Source organism: Harpia harpyja, chromosome 3 (assembly GCF_026419915.1).
Source record: "Harpia harpyja isolate bHarHar1 chromosome 3, bHarHar1 primary haplotype, whole genome shotgun sequence".
Lineage (NCBI taxonomy): Eukaryota > Metazoa > Chordata > Aves > Accipitriformes > Accipitridae > Harpia > Harpia harpyja.
In genome coordinates this window covers 40,215,716-40,240,713 of record NC_068942.1, presented here as the reverse complement: position 1 = coordinate 40,240,713, position 24,998 = coordinate 40,215,716, and the positions used below count along the sequence as shown (strand labels likewise).

Below are 24,998 nucleotides of genomic sequence, written 5' to 3'. Positions count from 1 at the left end.
GTGCCTGTGGCTGTGCAGCACAAGGCATTTTACTCTCTGTCAGCCGCACTGCTCTATTCCCCATTAACCAGAGTGCACAGTGAGAGAGCGCTGCTGTGTCTCCAGTTAGGAGAGACCCTACAGCTCTACTCAGTTAAGGTGCCTCTTGTGAGAGGCAGATGTAGTCACTCTGCCACCTACCCTGAGCCTTCACAGCCTCAGAGCTGCAGTCGCAGGCTGGACTACTCTACAGACCTCTACTGGCTGAACAGCGCTGGTCAGGGATGCTGTACTGGCCCCGAGGGACTGCGAGACTGCCCGTGCACACGCGTGTGTGAGGCTTTTGGAACCGGTGCAAATACATACTCCCTTTTCCCGCTGCTCTCCCTGCTCTCCAGCACAGATGAGCGTATTCGGCTTTCCAAAGACAGACTGTGAGTGCAATAGCTGGTACGTGGTGCAGAGCTCCTTCAACACCAGAGCTCTCGCTGCTCCCACATGCTGCCAGTTGGGATTTGTGTGGTATGATCTGTTCCTCTCCAGCCTGTTCCCAGCAGCATGCCCCACACTCACTTATGGTGGGACAGTCCATAATGAAGTTAATGTACAGAAAATGTCTTGCTACCATTGCCTGCTCAGATTTCTGACAACACCACTCAAGTGGAATAGCCGCAAGGCTTTATACTGCAATGGGACCACTCATAGTGGTACAGTCTTATTTCCATGCATTTTAGTAAGAAAACAGCTAGTTCAAAGCATGCTTATGTGATGTTCATTTAGGGTCAGCTAAGAAAATCAGCTTTCATTTTTTTGTTGTAGATCAGTTATTGCCACTTTGATGTCTTCATTCTGCAGTTCAGGATGTCCAGAGTCTTTCCTGTGCTGCATCTCAGAAGCACCTGAATATTATGAAAGCTGCAGCAAAGAGCAGTTCCTTCCTCAAATAGATTACAGGTTAATTAGGCAGGGGAGGCAAAAGGTGAAGGAACAGGTGTGCTTTTTTTTTTTTGCCTACTGTAGGTAAGATGTGAGGAAATTAAAGTGCCAGCTCACCGTTTCAGTGGCTTTCTACTAAGCTTAAATGGGCATGTGCCTTTGGCATATGTCTGCAAAGGCTATTTATTTTTCTTCATATTTGAAAGGTGGTGACCTAACACAGTAAGTAACTGGTAATATGCATTAGTTGGGTCAGGCCCTGAACTGGGTACTGGATGCTAAAGAGGATTTGCTTAATCTAGCTGTGACAAGTCACTGCCACTGTGACTGCAGGAGAGCAGGTAAAGGCACAGACCAGAGCTACGTAACAGCTCCTAGAAGGCTCCTGTGTGCTTTAGTGTGAACTGGTAGTAAGTGCAGGTTGTTCTCCTCTGTGTCCCTGCCCCTCAGCCCCTTAAAAATCAGAACTGCAGAGTGTTTGCTTTCTGCCAGCCTGTAGGCTGCTCCCTGTCCCTGAGAGATCTCCAGGATCCTGTTAGGACTTCGGATGCACCACCAGGTGATTGGCGAGAAGACAGCAGTCCTCCAGGGGTTTGGGAAATGGTCCCCTTTTGGGGTCCATGTGGTCCTTGGGTGCTTAAACGAGGGTGTAGAGAGTAGGAGGAGGAAGGTGTTCTTTCCACCTGAGCCAGGGAGCTCACCTCAGTGTTAGAGGCTGGGACATTCAGGGAGAGCCTGAAAGGGCTCTGCTGCCTCAGGTACCAAAACAGGACTGGGGACATCACTTGATTACACGTAAAGAGAAAATACCACATGCTAAAAGGCCCTAAATAGAGTGGTGAAAGGCATAACCAGAAGTGGCTGGATGCTGAAAGCAAATTCAGCTACGGAAGTGGAAGCTTTTCTACCATGGGGGTGATGAGCCACTGGGACTAGCTACTGGGCACCACATTAATGCCCCGTACTTTGATGCCTTAATGTGCTTTCCTGCCGCATTTGCTTTAGCCAGCTCAGTGCCAGGTTGCTGAGTAAACGGAAAGCCCTGCGACATATAAGGTGTCTGAAGAGACGAGCGCCGTGAGTCCCTCGCATCACCACTTTGTGCATCCAGCTGCCTCAGATGCCTTGCGGAGCACCTTACCACCTTGCACTTGCAATAAAACCTTGGGAGTTACCAGCACCATATTTCTTTCTCTCCCGCTTTATGGGATGTGTGAGACTTGCTTTTTTAGCCTGGGACTGGGCGCTCAAGCAGGCAGGGAGAAGGAAGGTGCGGGTGGGGGGAGAGGGCTGTGCTTCACACGGCAGCCAGCAGCACCCCCCGCCACAGGGCCGGTGTCGATGGCGGTATGTTTGTGTGAACCAAAAAGGGGGGTGCTGGGAAGCTGGTTCAGGCTTGGGAAAAACAGTTGGCATGGTCATAATTGGGCAGGAAACAGGAAACGGTGTCGTGAGGTAACAAACAGGAAGCGATGATGGCAGCGCAGCACAGTCCGGTTTAGGCTCAAACCCAAGGAAAGCGTTCCTCCGCAGTGAGGGGAGGCAGCAGGAGCGACGTCTGCCTCTGCGCGCCCGTGTACCACTGTTTGGTTTGCCCAGATGCTGTTTACTCTGAGCGGCCATTTAAACAATAAGACGAGACTGGTAAAGGCTTATTTGCACTTCCTCAGCCGCGAGGAGTCTGAAGGATATGAATGAGTCCTCGCAACATCCCTCTGAGTCACATTCGCGCTAACAACTCCACCTCGCATGCCAGGAGAGGGGAATGGGCAGCCGTCGAAAGGGAGGCTTTCTCAAGGACATGTAGGGTTAAGCATCCACATCCCACTCCCTTCAGAGAAGCATTGCCTGCTCCTCAAATTCATGCCTAAGGATGCCTCTTGCACAGCCCGAACCGTCTTAAAGCTAGTTGTCAGGTTTCAGTTAATGGCGTTAACCCTTCCAAGAGTCACCCTTTGCTCCCAGTTATTTCAGATGCCTCTCCAGGAGAGAACGCTGGAAGGGTCTACCTTTCTCCGTGAACCCTAGATAAGCCGTATGGTTGGCTTAAACTAGATGCTTCGCGCTTGGATGGCTACGGTGAGGTGAGATGAACCTGCGTCTGCTGAGGACGACTGAGAGCAGATTGTGGAGCGACTGCCAGAACGGCGAGGAAATTTGTCCTTCCCATGTATGAAAAATGTGTATCTGATGTAAGGGCTTCTTAACCATGCTGTGTCCATGATAAAGGAGCTTTTTGTAATTATAAGCACATGGGCATTTCTACCTGTTCCTAGGATGTAAGTGAACTCAGTCTCCAGAAACCTGGCCATGCATTGTGAATTGTATCTAGAGTTTTGGAGAACTTCAAAAACGTCCTCCTAAGCAACTGATGACAAATGTAAATACCATTAATAGAGTGAAAATCAGTGTAATCTTCATGAAGGGAGGGGCTCTGGAGGAAGAAAAGAGCGTCTGTGCTATAAGGAGATGTGAGAGAAGGCGAAGCTATTGATGAACAAGCTAACACCAGGACCTGGTGGGCTGAATTGAGAGAGCAGGGCCATTTCTTTTGTAATTATCACACTTTTACCCTGTGTGGGTTCCCCCCCCGCCCCAGTACATTTTGTTCAGGTTGTCTTGTGTTTCTTTGCTGACAGTCTTCCAGAGAACAAATGAGTTTATGGGTGGGAACAAAAATGCTTTGGCAATGCTTTGGCATTTTCTGCCAAAGCAGAAAATGTAAGGCAAATATTAAACGGTGTTAATAGAAAAGGAATGTAAAATGCACAGCAATTTGCACGAGGAATTTTGACCCTGCTCACAAACCCTCCTGGGAGCTGTGTGCCCAAGTACAGGGATTGTCAGAGCTCTTGCATGGTGCCAGGAGTGGTCGAATCTTGCTCTGACTGGTGATGGCCACTTCAGCTATAAACCTAACTCTCAGCAGGTCTGTTTGGATGTTAAATATGAGTTCGTTTAATTTAACTTATAAAAACAAACATAATGCCTCTGTGACCTTCTAGGCAGTTAGTTAAAAACATAATCAACAAAACCACTGTGAAGCTAGCAACAACTCAATAAATAAGTCATAAAGCACAGATAAAAGATGTCATCACCAAACAATCTCTCCTCAAACTGCATGTTTTCCTCATTTACCTGTGTATTTGCAAAACACGACTATGAACAAGGTGCTGTTTTGCACCTTGGGACTCTTCCTGAGAATGACCTGGCCCTCATGCAGAGCAGCCTGCAGGGTGGGTTGGCTGCAGGCATAGATGGAGTCTGAGCACCTGGTTGGCAGAAGGAAAGACACGATGCTCGCAGAGGAAATGAAGAAGGATTAAGCCCTTCTATGGTAGTTACATACTACACTGCTACCTCTGTGAGAGGCAAGTCCATCACTGTTCTACAGTATATGGAAGAGATAAAGCAATCATGGGATCATCTGTGTTATGCAGGCCACATAACAGTTGGGGTTATGTTATCTCCAGATGAGGACCACTCTATTTGCCTTAGCTGTTAGGTCTCCCCTCTCACATGACATGTCAGTCAGAAGCCCCAAGTTACCCAGTCAGAGGGGAGGACAATGAGATGGAGACTTGGGGAGCAGGAGTTATTTTCCAGTCCACTCCATGTCCTCCACTTTTAAACTATACCTGCTCTTCTTCCTGCCCCAGGGTGCACTCCTGCAGCGTGGAAAGCTGCGCAGAGCCTGTCACCAGTGAGTCCATCGGGGACATGTGGAGGGTTGCTGGAAGGCAGTGAAGACCTCTGGGTGGCAGTGACTGCTGGGTGAGCCTTGTAAGCAGATCAACGTTATGTCTCTTCCCTCTTGCATCTCCCAAGGGCTGAACAGCTCATTGGAGGGGACAGCTGATCTATCTGTGGAGAAGGGAGCTCCTCTGGGAAGGTGATGGTCTGCCATCAAGGTTTAGAAGGGAAGGGACAGATGTATGTGCTGGTCCCCAGAATCAAATGCTGTGCATGGAACAATTGCTCTAGCACCTGAAATTATTGCTCTGTACGTAATCGTTTACCTGGTGAATCAGAGAGTTCCGTCCTAACCGTGCAGCATGATGGACCACTGTGCTGCAGAAATATGCCCCAAAGCTGCACAAGGGAAAAGGAGCAAGGACGGCGGTGGTGGCAAGACCAGCAGGGGGAGGAGAAAGAGAAAGGGTAGTTTTATGGTGCTGAGTCACGCTGTTGCCCAGACGAGGTCTAAGAGCAGAGGAGGCAGGGTTAGAGCAGGCGCAAGAGTGATCAAGGAGAAATCTCACCACTGCTTAGGTGTGACGAGCCAGCAGGGTCACCACCTGCAAGCTCTGGGAGCTGAGCTGGCAAAACTTTAAAATAGAGTGTGGAGTGGGGGAAATCTTGATGTTGACTCTCCAGAGAGGCTGTAAAATTCAGGTTATGAAGTGTGGCAGTGGGCCACTGAGTTATGTCAATTCTCCACAACTGGAGTTTGGATTGTGAGCAAAATGTGCTGGGAGTGTTGGATCTGCTGTGTAAAATCAATATGTATTTATGGATCAGGTATGCAAGATAAGGGAATGACAGGTGAACATAGATACAAAACTGTCACTTACGCCACTATAGTACGGGTTTGTTAGTGACCTGCTGTGCCTTTCTCATTTTACCGTGAACTAATGAAAAAAGACTGAGGAGCAATGAAAATACTTGAAATCCGTTTTCACAGAGATGGTTTCATCTGTTGGACTAGGTGGTTGCAATCGCACAATAACGAATTTAGGCTTTCTCAGCAGCTGTTTCAAGGCTGAGAGCTGTTGCTGGACGAGTATTGTGCGTAATAAAATGCATTCTGCATTTTATCCCATTTTAGGCACGTCCTGTATCAAGCCTAATTTCTACAAGTATCCTTCGCCTACGCTAGCTGAACTCCATGCCCTGTGCTGTTTGCATCAGCACAGTGCTGCTGCATGTTGTCTCAGCACCAGTGGGTGCTATAGTTACGGGTATATCCCAGCATCTGTTTCCCCTAATCAGCGGGCTGTTTAAAAAGGTAAATGATGAAGGGCTGGAGCCAAACATGGAACAAGTCAAGCGAAGTGCTGCACGGAGCAGCACCCCTCCCACTCGATCCAGCTCCGAAATTGTTTAGACAGAAGGGCTCTGCGTGGCTGTGAAACAGTTTCTATCAGGTGCTAATACAAAGAAACACCAAAGAGTTTCTCAGAGGCAAGATTCCATTCTTAAAATTGTTGTTTTGTCACATTGCTTTTAAGTGAGCTTGTGCAGTCTTTTAAACCTGAAAGCCACATTTAGGTACAGCCCTCAAGCCAAATCCATAATCTTGCCATAGTTGGTGCAAATTATGCTGAGAGAAGTTAGTCATACCATTGGGTCTGAGAACTCTATAAGCTTGTTAAGAGAAAAGGCATTATTTGTCGGTACATTTACAGTCGTGGCATCATCTGTGGTCCTCAAAAAGAGTCTTTGAAATTCAGGCTGAGTCTGTAAAGACTCAGAAGGAGTCCAGAAGGATTTCAGAGCTCCTCCTAGTGAGTTCATACACTTTGGCTCAGAGATGCACTCACCTCAGGGCGCGGGGCAGGCTGGTGAGCGGTCAGTGCACAGCAGCCCTCCGTAAGGAAAGTTTTGGCCGAAGATGTGGGTTAAATCTAGGTCATATTATGCGTTCAGCTAATTTGCCTGTAGTTTCTTCTGCAAGGAGTTGGGGATGTGCACACGTGCATAGACTCGCATGCGCTTTCCATCTCCTCCTGTGTGGAAACAGGCACCGCTCCTGTTTTTCCTGTGTAGGATCTGTGATCTATTCTGGTTGCTGCATAGTGCAGTACTGCCTCCAGTAAATATTCACAGATTTCCTTGTAAACTGATGCTTTTTTTTCTTTCCTCTCCTGTGTGGATACACAAAGGCATGTGTTGTACCTGCTTTACCCTGTGGGATCTACATAATCAGGTCCACGGGTTTTAATGAATTTCAACTCCCTTCTGCCTACGGATACAGTTTCCTGTCTCCTTTTGAGCAGGAAGAGCGGAGTCTTTTTTGGTCTTAGCATTCCTGCTTGCCTAGGCTTTGGGAAGAGTTCTCTGGCTATTTTCCTGTTTGATTTTTGTGTGTGTTTTGTTTTAAGCAGGACAGAGTGCATGTGTGTATGTAATCCATGTGCTCAATTAAGAGAGGCATCTGTTGGGTTTATTTCACATTGCCGAGGAAGGACTGCAAGCAGGGAGCATCTGCTCGGCTTTTTGTCAATGGCTTGTTTTTCATAATTTGCTCTACGGGGTGAATGTTTGGGGAGGGAGAGGTGGCTTTTTATTTCTGACTTTCATCTTAAATTTATTTTTATGGTAGCCAGGGAAATCGGTTGGGATTTGAAAGTTAATTTTGCTAAGAAAAGAACTGAAGAGGGAGAAACAAAACCATCCAAAATAAATAGTATCTACGTAACCTTAATAATACACTCAGAAGGACCCTTATAAACCATTATTTGCAGTATTTTAATAACAAAGTAAAAATAATTTGTTAAGGTGCTTTTTTAACGCCAGTGGGGTTTTTTTGTTTTGTATTTTAAAAAAAAAAACAAGCAAATTTTGGTTAGATTTTATTTTGGGGAAAGATAGAAAAGGCGTCCAATGTTAAGATGCTTTTTTGGCATTTTGTCAACAACAACAACAACAAAAGTCTGGTTTTAAAATAGAGCAGCAGTGGTTTCCTGTTCTTATAGTTTTTGCTTTTGTGCATTCAGATGTTGGCTGTATTGCACCTAGCTGATCTAGTGAGAGATTTAATTGTCTGTAAATTTATGTGCTTCAAAGGCTGCTAAACCTGCTGGGAGTGTTTTATATGTGTGCTTTTTACACTTTTTTTTTGTAGAAATGTCCTCCAAAACGGCTGCAGAGGAAAATGACTTTGCGATGCCCTTGGAGGACATGGCTGCTGGTGTAGTGTAGGGAACTCGGGAGGAGAAAGCCTGAAACTCCCCCTAATCCCACAAGTGAAAGACAAATCTTACCCATCGCAATCAAACAAACAAGGATACGATCTTGCAAGTGTAGATGTAGATGCTGTGCAAGAATAACCTGAGGGCAAGATTTGGGTCTTACTGGAAGTATTTAAAGAAATGGGATTTAAAAAAATAGTAATCGTATCTTGTTCTGTAAGCGAACCCCAAGCCAGCACGTTTATTAAGCCACTTTGAAATGGTATTAAATCTGTATCTTCCATGCCACAAGGTGACATGGAAGAGGAAGAGTGAAGTGTTAATAAAAATAACTTTCCTGACAGTTCAGTCCCACTCCATAGCAAAAGAATATATATATGTATATATATATAATTTAAATATTATATATCACAATATAAATATGTATAATTTTCCTGTCAGATGAATGCCACTCAGCTAAACAACTTTGTTGACATCAGTTAACAGTATAGTCGTTTTATAAAAAGCAGCCGACAGCAGTTGGTGTGCAAAATGTAAATGTTGGGCTGACTGCAGGGAGCAGGCAGACAAGCTTACTTCTGGGGCTTCAAGTAACCTTGGCTGTCACAGAATCATGGAACCTGAAGTGTAAAAGGACAAACCACAATAAACTTTGTAGTAGCAGGAAAGTATTTTCATTGCTTGAAAAAAAAAATAAAATTCAAACTTTGTCATCACATTAAAAACATTACATGAGAAGTAATAAACATATTTACACTTCTGTTTTGATTATAAATATACATTATATACAAAATAATGTTATAAAACGTAGAAAGTTCAGTGCTTCTGATTTTTTTTAAATTACTGAAATACTAGTCTTCAAAATAAACTACAAACAGACAAACTAAAACCCATATTATTGATTTCTGAAGGTCATCTTCAAAATGGTCCTACGTGGTCAGAGCAGAAGGTCAGTAGTGGACATTATGAAGGGGTCTTGTCTGCACAGTTCAAGGCAGTAGATGGGCTAGTCCAACAATAGGATTTACAAGGGCAGGAATATCGCTGTCCGAGAGATAGCATGGTCCAGGTTTCTTCAAAGAGATCTTGTTTCCTCCCTCCTCATTCTGCCCCACCCCACGGTCTCATCTCATTAGTATCACAGCACTTTCCACTGGGGTGTCCGGTATTATTGCTGTAAATATGTATATAAGAAAAGAGCTTCTGCACACCTCTGGTTTCCAGGGGCAGGCTTCCCCTTTTCCGTGTAGCAGTGGGTGGGTATGAAAGAAACAGGACGAGCCTAGAACCTTCTAACTCTAATCTCCACCTGTCTTGGCAGAGGGCATCTCAGTGGGTGCTTCGCCGCTGGGCATTTGGAACCGGGATGAAGGACAGGAGTCGGGAGTTTTGTAACCAGGTGGAGAAATGGGGGGGCGGGGTGTGTCACACTGCTGCTTCTCCTTCAGAAAGTAACAGCTGCAATTTTGAGACTATTTGCAGTAGAAGGTGACACCTAATTCAGAAACACGACATAAACCCCCAAATCTGTGTCAAAATAAGGCAGGGGGGAGAGAATGAGGAAGGAGAAGAAAAAGGTAATGTCTATTCACAATTACTGGTAGTGCAAAGGGCATGAAAACAGCTGAGACAGCTCAGCACATAAAGGTTCTAGGAGCTGATTGATTTTAAACGCATTTGTAAGGCTTTAAATAGAGCTGGGATCACGCCGCCTCCTTATGAATGGGGAAGAGGCAATACACATTCCTCATCACAACTTTTCCTTCTCGAATGTTTAAATCCACAAAAATCCTGTCCCATATTGTGGCTTGGGCCAATCAGTTCTCCAAAGCATCACCAAATGAGATGACATGTAAATTCTGTATTCCTCTTTCCTTCCTCCTCTCACCCCTTACACAGTCTCCAGTACTTGCAGCAGGAGAGAGGAGACGCAAATAGATGTGTAGCAGGAAGTATCAACCACCCCTGCCCAATACTGTTCAGGTAACTGCAAAAAGAGCAGTCAAGTCTCTGTTTGGGCTTGTTAGATTCTCTTGACACATTTTAGGCACTTTTAAACCCAGAAAAAAATGGAGACCTCGTTTATACTGTATCCATTATCTGCATAGCAATGTGTCTTTCTTCACACCTTCCATGGCAACATCTGTGATAGTTAAGTGCCTCCTCATCTACCGGCACCTCCCATAACCAGAGTTCTGGAAAGCCAGGGGGTCTGTCCATGAGGAACTGGCCTCAGTATCTTTTAAAAACAAATTAAAACAACAACATTTTTAACCCCTCTCTCTTCCCTCTGTCTCCCCTCTTCTATAGCCAATGAGATTTCTGGTATCAAACTTCAAACAAGGGCAGTAAGAACAAAAAGGTGTATTGCATCTTTCAGTAAATTCACAGTCTGTCCAGTTCACCCAGTTCCATCCTCCGCCTGAGAGCAGCAAGTTGCATGTAATTAAAAACAGTCCAATCCAGTTCTGAATTGTAAACAATGCAGCAGGAACGTCCATCTACTGGCATTACCAAATCTGAGGTGCAAATGGGCTGATCTTCAGTCTTATACCTGTCAGGATATAAAATAATACCAGGAGTGAGAAAGAAGCACAGCATACAGACTACTGCAGAACTAACAAATTGTAATTCAAGTATGTCAAACCAAAGCAATTTAAGCCAGACGTTACTGCAGTTTAACTATCAGCATTCGATGTTTCTGGCTGGGTCCAGAGACGAAGAATCACCAGAAAAAAAAAAGTAATCTGTATGATAAGTAGCCTCTCTACCTAAGCTGAGGGGAAGAATGCTTACAAATCTGGGTGTTTAACATTAGGTCTCTGTAAAAGGCATATGGTATAGTTAAATAGCTTGTGTTCAGAAGCATTAAGTCTGAATGATGTGGAGAGAGGTTTCAGGGGCTGTCATTCTGAAAATAAAAACACTTCTGGAAATGCCTGATGTAAATCTGGGAGTCTAGCTTTGGTCAGCAAGATCTTCAAAGGAAGATATGGTATTTAGATCAGCTAATGGGAATGAAGCATCTGGCTGTCATCTTTGAAAATCCTTTCACTTAGTCTTAAACTTTTAGTATTGTTGGTTGACTTGTGTTCCAGCTTGCCTTCAAGAGGAAATCTGATATCCACCCTGGCAGGGGAGACAGAGTCCTGCAGATCTGACATCACAGATCACTGCTATATGGCACAGCAAGCTTCTCCTTCCTGGAGTCTGAAACTAGTCCTAAAGATGGCTACGCTGAAGAAGGCAGGTAGTGGTTAATGTCAAAGTGCCTTTAACTTCCATTGAGCCAAAGCGTCAGTAATTCTTCAGGAACTGGTTGGTTCCTCAACAGCTGCTTTTTAAAGTCTTTAAAGTTCAATGCTAGGCACTTCCTTTCTCATGTATCTGTCCTCTGACTTTTCAATGTAACATCAAAATCTAGATGTGTTTATCAATAACAGCGTTAACTTCTGTTAGAGAATATATAGCTGGAGCTTAAATGCCAAGAGGTTGAAACTACCTCATTACAGACTTCCTAAATGGCTGTAGTGCCTATCCACTAACACATTCAGCTACCTTCCATCTTCTGCTGAAAATCTATAGCTTTGCCTGTTTCCACAGAATGCGGATTATCCACTGTAGTCATGGGAAAAAACGTGGCTTTATATCAATGGGGCTATGAACAACTATTATTTCCATTTTTGCTGACTACCTGTTTATGAGGAAGTAATCCTACAATGTGCTGAATTTTTATGGGCTGATGTTCTGTGCTTTTATCTCCCGCTGACTTATCTAAGCTCAAACTATCCAGTTTAATAAAATTAGAGCTGTTAATTTCTTTATTTTCCCCACTGTATGTTCTGTGCGGGCCACAGAAGAGGAGAGGTGAATGCTGGAAAGCATCAGGATCCCTTGAAATAGAGTAACCTTCTCAGATGCAATTCTAAAGTATAATTTACCCCTTTACTCTGTGAATTTATGCCTGTCTACCTGTGTACGTACTTACCTCTGTGGCTATGATGCACTCATTCCTTTCTTCTGTTATCACAAAAACGGACTGGTACATTGAATCCCTCGGAGAGCATATCGCTGATATCCTACATTCTGGCTTTTCACTAAGGCAGGGCAGAGAGAAAAGAACGTTAGTTGACTACTGACAAGCCTGACTCTCAAAATCTATCATGAATATGGAGGGGTGGAATGAGATAGCCATGAAGGTGTGGGAGGGAAGTGCAGAGGATGAAGTTTTACATGTTCTATATGGTGGCAGGACACTATAATAGAAAAGGGGAAGTAAGGAATAGCTACTGTCTTCCTATGCTTCTGCCATGCCCAACCTAATAGCGTGCTCCTCAGATCCCTCAGTGCAACAGCCACAAGCAGATCCCAGACAAGTCTTCCAGTACATGTATCAGAAGACTGATGAGCCAGTGAATACCTGCCCTTTTCTTTTTTTGAAAAAGGGTAGTTACTTTCACTCTATCATTCTCCTCAGTAAGCAGATCACTTCGCCTTCTTAATAAGCGAAATACTTATTTTTAGTCACTATATGCCTTAATTGTTGTTCCACGAAGATCTACTGAGGAAGGAAAGACACTTCTTTCTTTCACCACTGACCTTAGCCACTCCCGTTCCCCTTCACAGTACCCATACTAGCAGCACCCTGCACAAACACTCAATTGACTTAGCTAAGGTTACCACTTGGTCGTGACACACGTACTCCAGTGTGAAGATTCCTGGCTTTGCTCTGGTTCATTCTGTATATTATCTGCTCGAGGTTTCTTTCGCCCCCCCCCATATTTTCTCATCTGCTTCTAGACTGGTATGAAGATGAGGGGCCTTAAGAAAGACTAGAAGGAAGACTGCATTCTCACCTATGTAGTCGGAGGGGAGACTTTTCTCCTAAACACTTTTCACTTTTGTAATATTTCTCTTCCTGCGTCCCTCTACTTGTCAGGTCTTTTACCAGATTATAGTCCAGTTTATGATTCTTGGGTTTGTAGTTTGACTTCTCTAGCCCACAGTCCACTTCAAGGTCTTTATTTTTATTGGTGTTTTTGAGCTGGGAAGCTGGAATGAGATTGTCTTTCTGGAAGTCAGACAGGTTGTTCATTGTCTCCAAGTCCTGCTCTGGGTGCATCCTCATCTGCCTGATGACCATTGCTATCATGCAGAACAGTATGAGCAAAGCCACCAGCCCCACCCCCATGGATATAGCAATCCAGGGGACTGGTTTAGGAGGAAGCGTAACGGGCACTGAATAAACTGGCAATTCACAACGGTTGCCCATGAAGCCAGAAGGACAGTAGCAGACAAAGTTGGCACTATAAAGTCCGCTGTAGCATGTGCCTCCATTCTCACATGGCCCAGCAGCACATTCATCTCTGGTTTTGATGTCACAGTTCCTGCCACTGTAGCCTGGCAAGCACGTGCAGGTGTAATCGTTGATCAGATCATGACAAGTTCCCCCATTGGAACATGGGTTTCTGGCACAATCGTTGATGTTTATCTCACATTTCTGACCAGAGAAACCAGCCCGACAACGACAGACACGGATCTGACCAAGGTAAAAGCAATTACCATCTGAGTAAGAAAAAGTAAAATAAAAAAATTAGTCTGCAGTGCACTTCACTTGGAAACCTAAACCTCTCCCCAGTTGGCCTTTTAGACTATCTCAAGAAGAGGGAGGTTATTTTACAAAACAACCGCACATCTAAAAGTTCCTTCTAGTTTACCTAATTGTATCACTGTGCCTTAAAAATATGCCCCTTTTAAATATGTAATACAGCTAATTTAATTTACTTAATTCTGCCATCTTCCCCATCACATGATAAACCTTGTGCATTCTTTTGTTGCATAGAAAATGCCAGTGAAAGTCCCACCCCTGCAGGAGACTAAAATTAGGGTAGATGTGGAATACAGTGGGGGAGAGGGATTAATGTATTAGAGGAAGAGTAGAGGTCAGATTGGATTTCTATCACTTCTGCACTGAAAAGCACAAATGAGTCAGAGATGAGAGATTTTTTGATAAAACAACTCACCATTTGCACACGGGTTGCTTGTGCACCTGTCTACTTTTTTTTCACAGTTTGACCCTGTGAAGCCGAAAGGGCAAACACAAGTGTAGCTGGCCCCTTGTTCTTTTTCCAAGCATGTGCCACCGTTAAAGCACGGAGAATCTATACACGTCAAAGCGCTGTGCTCACAGTGAGTGCCATAGTAGCCAGGGGGGCACAGGCAGTGATAACCGTTCTCCATATCCTGCAAAACACAACGTTAGGCCACTGTTATTTGATGGCACCAAATGATAGCTGCTTGCACACTTATTTTTGGTCGGCAGCGAGCACTGTTTGGTCCCTTCTCATCCACGCTCTGATGTGACATTTGGAGAGTAAATAGGTGCAGGCTGGACTGTGAGGGATAGAGCTGTGAATCAGCCGTAGCCAGCGTGTAGGAGTAATCATGCAGCTACACAAGCAGAGCAGATGCAGTTGTAGGAAGCTTACAGGCAGCTAGACAAAAACATTACTAACACCACTACTGTCTAATGGGGTCCCCGAGGTCCTCCCAGAGCAGAATGGCATGTGTCAACCTACGCAGCTGTGATCAGGCCATTTATCCTCAGCATGAGAGCCCTTTTTTTCTTTACAAGGGCTTACGTTGCTTTGCCATGGCTAAGTCCCACCACTCACATCATAACTAAATGGTTTCTTCTTTCCAAGTACTGTGTGTCCAAGGCCTTGGGAGAAGGAAGCTAGGGTCTCGCGCCATTAGCTTTAATCTAAACGTGCATCAGATTACATTTGATATCTATAATCGATCAGTCTTTATCAACAGGTAGAATCAATCATTGACTGTCCAAAACCACACTGAAACACGAGACTGCAGGAAACTAAAAATGCAGAACCCTGTTTCACAGAAAGTGCTTCAGCTGATTGCCCTCCTATTGTGTGACGCTACACTCCCGTAGCAGAAAGCAGTTTTCTTTTACTTGCTATTAAAATACAGACTTGGCGCATTTCTGTATGAACCTTGGTTTGAGAAGCTTGTTTTTTAGATCTGCTCCCTCACCAACCTTGGATCTTGCCAGGCTCTCATAATAGCTGCCACAGAAACCTAAGGATCAGTTGACTAGTTCTAATCTAGATGATACATCTCCTCCTGTAACAGACTTCCTCCCCTGACACCTCTCGGGAAGGGTTCAGTATGATAGTTGTGAGCGTCGGTAATGAACCTGCGTACTATCGAATTCCCATTATGTTGTTACAGAACCATTTCTGAAAAGGTATACTGGGACTTGCTTCACACAAAGACCTTACATTTAAAAAGCCCTTACCGTGCAACTACCGCCATTCCTACAGGGATTGCTGTCACACTCGCTGATCTCATGTTCGCAGTCAACACCAGTAAAGCCGGGTTTGCATGAACACGTATAGCTGCCCTGGCCAGTGTTCATGCAAGTTGCTCCGTTTTTGCATGGTCTGTGATGAGTGCAGTAGTTCAGGTCTGCAAAGATACCAGGAGTTAGAGAAAACGTCTCTGATAGCTGGGAAAAGACATTCCTACAGAAACGCTGTAGTCAACAAAAAAGACAGAATTTTCAAGGAAGTATTTTGTTTTGCTATCAGTAGGAATACTGGAGATGATTATCCAGGTTATTATCAGTAATAATCAGGTGTTTCAGATTATCATTGATTTAGATACTTCTCTATGTCCATCACTGTAATATGTGAGCTCTGAATTTTGAGAAACCTGGCAAAAATTTAACTTTCTTAGTGCTTTGGTATACTCTCCCTTTTGTGTGTGCATAAGCCCATTAGCTGCAATGGGATTTAGATGCCAAGTTGCAAAATGTACTTCCTAAGTGCGTGTTCTCCGAAAGACACGCCGTGGCACTATAGACACTTTGTGCACAACATGTCACATACTAAAACAGTGAGCCCCACCTTTAAAAGGTGTGCTCTGAGGCACCTTCTGGGGACACAGGGAGAAAATAAAGATGTTTTGGCTTGGAGATTTAAACAAACACTAGAAATCTTTTTTTGTTTATTTAACATGCTCTCTTGTTATGAATATTAGTAGTTTAAACTGTCTAAATGCTCTGCCAAGCTTGATGGTCCTTTTTTTTTTTTTTCCCCCTCCTTTAAATTTGAGCCAGAGGTTATGCGCATGAGTTCATAGGACATAAGTAGAAAATTTTTATTATCTCTATAAATACCATAGAGTAATTGGAATACAACTGGTTAATAGATAACTACAAGCAGAAAAAAATCTGCAGCTTTACTTTTCCTGCTTAATTCAGACTTTGCCATCTTAATCCTATAACTGTCTTGAAAACACTTAGCTTGGTTTGAGTACTTAATGATCTCAGTGCCAGCAGTGCATATATGGCCTTGAGGACATGACTGCTCAGCTGGCTCCGGTTCAGTGATTCAGTGGGTTGAATAGGTGGAAGTGGTCTGGTGTACCTTAAAATGGAACCTGTACTTTTCATTCTTGCTTACATGATTTTTCTCTCATGCTCCAGACTTATCACATGAGTTAACTTCCTTGTATGCAAAATAAGGAAGGCCCAAATGATGGTGTTTACTGCTGCTGGAAACTGTTTAATAAATTGTTATAGTTGTGCAGGGAATAAGTTAAACTTAGCTTGAGCAGGCAGAAAACTTGCCTGTTCAACGTTCATCCAGGTTGCTGGGTTTTTTTCAAAGACAAAAACTTTTTTTGCAAGAGAAAAACTGCAGCTACCAAAAAGGTTTGCTTCTTTTCAAACAAAATTACTACAAATACAGGAATTGGTATCTAAGACAGCGGCGGTACAAACTGATGCCTATGAACATGTACCTTGCGGAAATTTAATTCTAGATCCAACGGATCGGATTCCTTAGTCCAGTACTGAGGAGTACCCAGTCTAGAGCCGTAAGCACAAGCTTCAGAACTAACCTTGATCACAGAAGAGGCCACCCCATCCTTCATCACATATGCACTGCCATTGTGTTTTACAAGTCCCGTGGCGGCAGCCTATATGGGGAATGCATTCATCACAGTAGCGGCCTTGCCAACCGGGACGACAGCTAAAAGAAAAGTCAGATTAAAACATTAATGACATGGAAAAGAGTTTAAGTTTCCATTACAAGGTGACATTTTAAGTGGAGTTCGGATTGCAGTTGCCATCTACTCACATGCACTCTCCAGGCTTGTTGCAATATCCGTTCTGTTCAGTACATCCAGACAGACAGATGGCTGTAAAGAGAACATAAAAAAGCAGAAACGTTTAGGTAAATACACATGGCACTACAGAATACACTTTTAAAAGGGCAAAAGCCAGCTTTTAAAAAAATACTTTGAAAAACAGTTTTGTACTTTAAAAGCTTTTTTTCTTTTTAAATTCTCAGTACGGGGAGTTCTGGAGCAGGAGGAAGTGAACAAGGAGAGCCAACATCTGACAAGTTGTCCTTTAGTTTTTCTGTTTATACAACAAACATGAACTCTTGCAACTCTCACAAGAAAGGGAGCAAGAGGAGGTGGCTTTGGCTTGTGCTAATGAAAAGCCTGAAAAAACCCAACAGGACCTTGAGCTCACAGTAAACGTTCTCACTACTGCACCACAACACCTGTCTCATCTCCTCTGGCAGCAGGAACGGTGGAAGCATTTGTGTGGGCGAGCTGCTAGCATTTTAACTTGGAACAGGTATCGCTGATGCAGGGATATCAGCCAAGCTCCTTTCTTTCTCTGCTAGCTCGCTCTTTGCCGCGAACGCTTGCAGAGGTAAAGCATGGCATTGGTGAAGCACGGCAGCCAAAGGGGGCAAAGTCCTCAGCCTGCAACTTTCTCTCTGCAGGCGGGGAGTGGAAAGGTCAGCGTGAAAACAGGGCTCCGAGCGCCTACCGGGGGGGAACCGGGCACAATGCTTTGCCGCAGCCTCCTCCAAGCCGCCCTACGTTAAGGCCTGACCGCAAAGACAGCTGCAACCAGGGTCAGGCTGGACGCAGGGACGTGGTTTTGGGTCCCTTCGTCAAATAAGCCCCCTGGTGCCTTGGGGGGGGCGTGGGGGGGGCTGCGTTTTCTCAAAAGCCTCTTGGGCGTCATCCCTATCCCATGCTGACGCTAACACCCAGCTGGCGCGGGCGAGGGCCCAGGGAAGCCAAAGCGGGTGATGTCCCTGAAGGTGCCGAGGCCCGCAAAGGCCCCAGTTCGGCGGCAGGGAGCACGCCCTCCCGCCGCCCCCTCCCTCCGCCTCCGCGGTGGGCACTTACGCTCGGTGCAGTACTCGCCGGTCCAACCGGGCAGGCAGGCCAAGGTGCCGTCCGCCTCGCAAACGTAGTGTCCGAAGCGGTCGTCGCGGCGTTTGCAGAGGCGGGAGCAGCTCTCGCCGTAGTAGTTCTCGCTGCAGACCACCCGGTAGGAGTAGCGCAGCTGGGTGAGGGGGCCGCTCTGCACGTCCTGCGACCAGTTCTCGCCCACCGACAGCGACCGCTGGATCGACATCTGGCTGATGAGCCAGTCCTCCGAAAGAGGCCAGGAGCCTGCGGGAGAGCGGGCCCCACGTCAGCCCCCCCCTTGGGGGACACTAACATCCCGTGTCGTGTGTCCCCCCCCACCACAACCACCCCCCTCTGCCACCACCGAAACCACCCCCACTCGCATAGAGATGTATATATAGATATATATATACACGTACACACGTATGCGTGTATATATGTGTAGGTAAGGGCACGCCCCACGTACAAAGGTGCGGAGGGCGGGAGTGCTGACCCCGGCCGGGGGGGGGGGGGGGGGGGCTTTGAAAGCGAAGGCTGCCGTGAAATATCCTTTTCCTCTCCGCTCAGAAAAACATCCCAAAGCCATTATTCCTTTCCAAAGGGCGGAATTCGAGCAAGGTGTAAAATACAGGAAAAGGCGGCCGGGGCTCGCTGGCAGCCTCCTGGGTTTCTCACCGCAGCCCGCCTCGCTTTCCCACGCCAAAAATAAACCGGAGGAAACGCAATTGTGTTGGAGATTAGGCCCGGGGCAGAATCAAAGCAGCCCCTCGATGGCTATCGTTGGGGGGGGGGGGGGGGGGGAACCGGCTCCTGACGGTGGGATAAAGCCGGTGCTGGAGTTATCGTATAAACAGCTGAGGCGGGGGCGGCCGTTAACCGTTTCGGGATGGGGGGGGCGGGACACGGACACGGGGGAACGGACGCGCGAGGGGCGCTCCCGCCGCGCGCGGGCGCCCCCTGCCGGCGGCGGGCGGCCGTAGTCACCTTCCGGCAGGTAGTTGGCGGGCGCGTGCCAGGCCTGGATGATCAGCGAGAAGGTTCCCTGCGGGGGGGGGAAGGGGAAGGGGAAGAGGGGAGGAAAAGGGAGAAACCAGCGTCAGCCCAGCGCCCCTCCACCCCGACCCCCAACCCCAACCCCACCCCAACCCACCCGGCACCGCCCCCCACACCCGCCTCGGCACTCTTCCCCGCGGCTACGCGCTCCCCTCTCTCCCTCCTACAGACCGCGGATCCGCACCCCCCCCTCCTCTTTAGCTTTTATTTCTCGTAATAACATTCATTAACCCAAGTGCTGGATGGGCTTTTTCATCGCTTTTTGGGGGGGGTTGGCTTTTTTGGCCTTTTTTTTTTTTCTTTAAAGGAAGTTCTGGAAATAAGTCTAGTAGGCGAAAGTAGTTTGTTTACATGACAGATTAGCAGCGCGCTGCGATTAGCCTTCCCTTGCCGCCCTCCTGCCCCACCATCGCCATCGGGTTTAAAGTGGAATCTCACCGGCCACGTGAAGTTAAAGGGCAACTTAATCGGGCTGTCAAATCTCTCTGTATCCTTGATGCTGAAGGAGTTTATTCCCAGAACGGGGGTGATGATGCTGCCGAAAGTGCAGGAGCCCGGAGAGACCACTGCCTGAAAATGCTTCAAACAAACGCGAAAGAAGGTCCTGCAGTGGGGGGAGCAGGGCTTCCCGCTGGCCAGAGACCCGTGGCTGTTCACGAATTCCTGCAGCTCCAGCTGGAAGACGCCAGAGCCGGACACCCTCTGCACAAAGGGGAGACACACAAAATAGCCAAATCAGACCTTACCCCGGCTTTGCCATGCAAACTTGCTTCCATCACCCACTTTACATTTCGCGAACCCTTTTTTTTTTTTTTTTTGCGATGTGCGATTACCTGCTGCAAAATCACTAACAGAAACGTCAAGCCAAAGATGCGCAAGGCTGTCATCCTTGTGTTATTCAAGCTTCCAGTTCTTAGTGGGTTTAGTTTTTCCTCCTGTATTCCTCAAACGGTCCAAGCAAGCACTTCTCGGTCGAGGGAGAAAAGAGAGGCGTCACGGCGATTCTCCTGGAGCAACCTGCTCTTCCAAATATTCCCCGAGCACCAGCAGAAATCGGAAGGTAAAATCCAGGTGTCGATCCGTCCCCTTCTGGGAATTAATCCTGCAGCCGGCCGCCGACCTCTGATCGCTGTCGTCGCCTTTATAAACTCCAGAGCCGGGTGGGTTTTGCGGGAGACGCGGAGGGGAGTGCTTAGCGTGGAACCGCTCCTCCTTTAACCGGTGCTAACAGCGCTCAGTAAATGGAAAACTTGCTTCCCTTCGAGCTGTTTATATAGTTGCCTCGCATCCTCACAAGCTCATTATGTAAACTGTCAGTCAGACTCACGGGCGATCCCTCCCCTTTTCCATCTTTCCTTTCTGGAAAAAAAAAAAAAGAACCAAATGTTGCGGAGAGCCCTCATATCCAGAATTAATACCCTGCTGCTGCCGCCGCCGCTGCCGCGCTGACCGCCGAGGAGCCGAGCTGATTACCGACAAGCCGAGCATCTGTTGAGATATTTACGGCGCTCGCACCGGGAAGAGTTCCCTCGAAAATCAGACGCCTCTCCACGCAGCAGCTTTCCACGGCGGCCGAACAATAGGGGATGAAATGTTTAAAAAAACACCCTTTTAGTTTGTTTGTTTGTTTGTTTGCTCCTTTCCCCCCCACACCCCCACCCCCACCCCTGCCCGCCCTCGCCCCCGGTCGCTACCGGGACGGGGCAAACGCGGCTCCCGGTAGCCGCGGCCGGGCCGGCGGGCAGGAGTTGCCCTGGCCTGGCGAAAGCTGGTCCCGGGTAGAAAGTAAAAGTAAAACGGTGTTTGCCCGACAGGCGGGCACGCGGGACGGCCCCGCCGCCGCCTCCGGGGCGCAGCAGCCGCTCGCTCGGGCCGGGGCGACGGGGGGGGGGGGGGGGTTGTCCGTGCCGCAGTCCCGGCGTTATTCCTCACCCCGGCTAAGGGGGATGCGCCGAAACCCACCGAGGAAGGGGGCAAGGCGAGGAGGGGGGGTGATGACGATGGCAGGGAAACGGGGACGGCGGGGATCTGCAGGCGGTTGCCCTTCCGAAATGGGTGGCAAAGGAGCGCTGAAGCGAGGTGGCCGTGGCCGGCGGAGGAGCCCGGCTTTCCTGCTGCTGCCCCGGCTCCCGAAAACACGGGCAAGGGGCGGGGGGGGGGGAGACTCGGGAGCGGGGGCCGTGTCAAGCTGCTTTAGCAGTGGCCAGTGCCGGGCTGCGGTCTGGCGTGTGCCAGTAAAGCCCTTGGCCTGATTGCAGCGTGCGCTTATTGTTGGGTCGCGTGTCCCTCATTAAAGCCAAGCACAGAGAAGGCCTTTCATGTGGCTTTTTATTTCAGCTTGTTAAATGGATGGGAGGCCGGAGTTGGGGGGGGGGGGGGGGAGGGAGGGAGAAATAAACCCTCAGCTGTATGATAATGAGGTCTTGCCACCTTTATGCCAGCGCCCGGCTCGCAAGGCTGCGGACCTTTCCGGCATGGATCACCTGGGGAGCAGCAGTGAGCCGCAAGCCGCCCTTCGGCCTCTCTGCTCTCCCAACGGGTCTTTTCTTGCAGCCTTAACTCCCCAGGCCAGGCTCTTTCGGGGGATGGAGGGGTGGAATAAAGAAGGAAAGCCAGGGATCCAGCTTGCTTGGAGGCAAGGGTGTACCCCAGCTCGATTTCCCCGGCTGGCCCTGTACATTTCCAACAAAGCAGCCAATTTTCCTTGGAAACCAGCCCTGGTCCGGGATGTGGTCAGGGCCCGTGTGTGGCCAAATGCCCCGGGGTCGAGCCGGGAGGGCACGGCACGGCTTCGGTGGAGAAACAGCCAAGTTTTCCACGGGGGAAAGCCACAGACAGGGCCAATGCTGGCCGCCATCGTGAACGGTGCCATCGCACCAATGCGGGTGGGTGTGGGCGGGTTTGGGGAGGGGACCAGGCCAGGAATTGGGGGTCGCCACCAAAAGGGGATTAAAACTTCTCCTGGTCCCCACTGTGCCAGGGAAAGCCTGAGCCAGGGAGGGGGGGCACAAGGGCTGGCAATGTCGGGGGGGCTGCACCCGGGGCCGGGTGCCCTTGGCTTGGCTCCATCCAGAGTGGCCCAGCTGTCGCCTGGGGGGTGTGGGTGCGTGTGCGTGTACGTGTTCGTGGCCTTGGCGGGCACGGACGGGAGCCGTGTCTGTGATGGAGATAAAGCACAAGGCAGAAGAGGCACAGGCGAGGAGCTCTTTTGTCTCAGCCTCGTAAACAAGTGGGAAGGAGGAATGTGTCGCCGCTGATGAACTCGGAATTTTGCAGCGATCCGCCCGGCCAGATCCCGGCTTTACCAGCAGCAGCGTCAACTGTCAAAATCAAATCTGATGCTAATAGCTTCAGTACTAAATAAAATGAGAGGCCAGATAACATCAGTGCTTGATAAATGGTAATGAGTGTCTAACCTAGGGGAACAGAAGGGCTGTGGGGCTCTTTAATTCAGTATTGAAAGGCTAGCTGGGTACTGCAGGCTCTAGCAGATGTTAGTATGTGTGTGTTTTGATTTTTGACTTGTATTGGACGTTTATTAGGCTAACCAGAGCCACCCCACGCATGGCCACTTGGTCCAGGCACCATCTGGCACAAGCAGGGCGGCGTGCAAGAACAGGGCCTCGCTTTGGTGCTGAGGATCCACAGGCAGCATCTACCATATGGACCCGGAGCTAATGTAGGTTAAAGCAAGACAAGCTGATCTCTGCTTTTCACAGCTCCGCCAAACATCCCTGCCATCCTGGCAGCGTGCACCTTGGTGGCTGGGGAAGCAGTCCCACCTCTGCCTTCCCCAAAACCTGGCAAGAGGGGTGCAAGCCCCCCAAGCGCTCCCCAGCCCGCTCAGCCGCCCTTGGGTGGCTGCGATTTTTCAAGTCAAACTTTGCACCTAGTTTCGCTTGTTCCTGGCAGGACCAGGAGTCGCTCTGGCTCCCCACGTGTCGTCCCCCCAAAACAAATATTTTCAGAAGTTCGAGTGGTGCAAAACAGATAAAAATCCTCCTCGAAACTCCAGGGTGTTATTTTGATTGCAGCTATAAAAAGAGCCTGTGATAAAATAATAACCGGGGAATATAATAAACCACCTGCTGCATGTTGACACACAGGCGCACAGAGTTCAGATTAAAAAAAAAAAAGTTGCATTAATAGCATCAAACAGCTGAGCCTGAAAGTCAACTGAGAGCAGATTAGAAGCGCAACTCCTGCAAACTCTTTCCTGTGCCCAACGCACCATCCCGGGTCACTTTGGAGACCGACAGCCGAGCGACTCTCCCCTAAGAGCGTCGGCTCATTTCGAGGGGTGCACGTCCTCGGGGCGGGGGGGAGCCGAGCCCGCAGAGCCCCTGGCTTTGCCGAGGGGTGCTGGGGGGTACCCGCAGCCCCCGCCGGGATGCTGGGCAGTGGCCGGCCGTGCCCGGCGATGGCCACACCATCTCCCCGTCCTTTCCACCCTGCTCCCCAGCTCGCTTACTCGAGGTCAGGACGCTTCTTCCCCCCCCCCCCCCTCCTTCCCCTTCGCGCCCCATTTGCTGCCGGTTTATCTCCAGGCTGGCCCGGCTCAGCATACGCGTGGCCAGGCCAAACGCATCTCGCTAACGAGACAACGTTAATTAATTCCGGGCGGGTGAAAGTTGCCAGCCTGCCCAAGCCTCCCCCCCCCCCCCGAGCCTCCGTGCCACGCTGCCCTCCTCCGTTCCCGGGGAGGGGGGGGGTCACGGACACACTTCCAGCTCTCTCCCCCCCCCGGAATGTGCCCGAATCCCCCCCCGGCTCCTTTCTGCCCCCCGTGTTCTGCAACTCCCAGGCCGCGGACCCCGGGAAGGGGGGGGCTGCCAAGGGCTCTGGGCTGCGGGGCGCCGAGAAATCCCCCGCAAAGCGGCTGCTCCGCGCTGGATCAAATCGGTCGTAACGACATTGTCGGTCGGTGCGGCATCCCCAGTGCCTGTAAGAGCGGGCTGTGTTGCTGTGCACCTTGCGCGCCTTTCTCGGTAGCGTTTCTGCTTTCTGGCTCTGCGTTTTGGGGCTGGCACTCGCCCGTTGATTCGGGGCTCGCCAGCCCTTCGGTGCGCACAGCCCCACTTTGTGAGCCGGATTCCCCCATGGCTTTTAAACCCCTTAAGCTAGAAAGTTGCGCATCGATTCAGCGCTGACACACACCGAGAGCCTCTAAGGAAAAAAAAAAAAAAAAGAGAAAAGAAAAGAAAATAAAAAATCCCCCTTGCTTGTTTTGTTTCTGCCTAAATGTCCATAGCGCGGAGCATCCCTCCAGGGAGCGCCGCTCCGAGGGGTGTTAATGTGGTCGATTTGGGGTACAAATGTTTGGAAATGTTTCCCGATTTTGCACAGAAGGAGGGGGGATTTGCAAACTGTTGCTGCCACATGGCTCCTCCAGCCTGCCCATTCTCATTGTAATGAGGCCGGCGCGTGCCTCATCTGCCGCGCGGGCGCTGCCACGGGCCGGCCGGCCACGCCGCGTGACAACTGGGGGGGGGGGGAGGCTGCCCCACGCGCCCCCGCGCCGCGCCGGGACCGGGGAGGGGTGGGGGGGGTGGGGAGAGGCGGGAGCCAGCCCCCCCCCGCCCGCCGCCGGGCCCGGTCCGGGGTCCGGTCCGCTGTCCCCGCTGCCCGTCGTCCCTTTGTCGCTCCGCGCCCAGCCCATAAAACCGCAGAACCTTTCTATTAAAGGCTGTAACGATCACTATTGAGCCTCCCGCTACAAATCGATGGCTTCTTTTCCATACAAATGCCTGCTTATGCCTTTATGTTCTCCATCTGTTTGTAGCTAACACCTGCCATTCAATAAATCGATTTGGCCATTTAATGTAACAGCTTCCCGGGACATTTTTTCGTGCCAGATGCCACAGCAGCTCC

At 48.8% G+C, this 24,998-nt stretch overlaps 1 protein-coding gene across 2 annotated transcripts; it reads right to left on the bottom strand.

The window, feature by feature from the left end:
• Positions 1–8,347: 8,347 nt before the first annotated feature.
• Positions 8,348–20,435, bottom strand: DLL4 (delta like canonical Notch ligand 4). Of its 2 annotated transcripts, XM_052782116.1 has the most exons (11): positions 19,961–20,434; positions 19,566–19,829; positions 19,059–19,116; positions 18,069–18,338; positions 16,994–17,054; positions 16,755–16,885; positions 15,148–15,317; positions 13,853–14,072; positions 12,686–13,394; positions 11,818–11,926; positions 8,348–10,383 (listed from the first exon to the last, which is right to left on the bottom strand). In XM_052782116.1, exons 1-11 carry the CDS (start codon positions 20,012–20,014, stop codon positions 10,378–10,380), a joined length of 2,052 nt encoding a protein of 683 aa, XP_052638076.1. In that variant the 5' UTR covers positions 20,015–20,434; the 3' UTR covers positions 8,348–10,377. The 2 variants fall into 2 exon arrangements, with proteins under 2 accessions (XP_052638076.1, XP_052638075.1); XM_052782115.1 differs by lacking the exon at positions 8,348–10,383 and having other exon boundaries at positions 10,404–11,926; positions 19,961–20,435.
• Between the last annotated feature and the right edge of the window lie 4,563 nt (positions 20,436–24,998).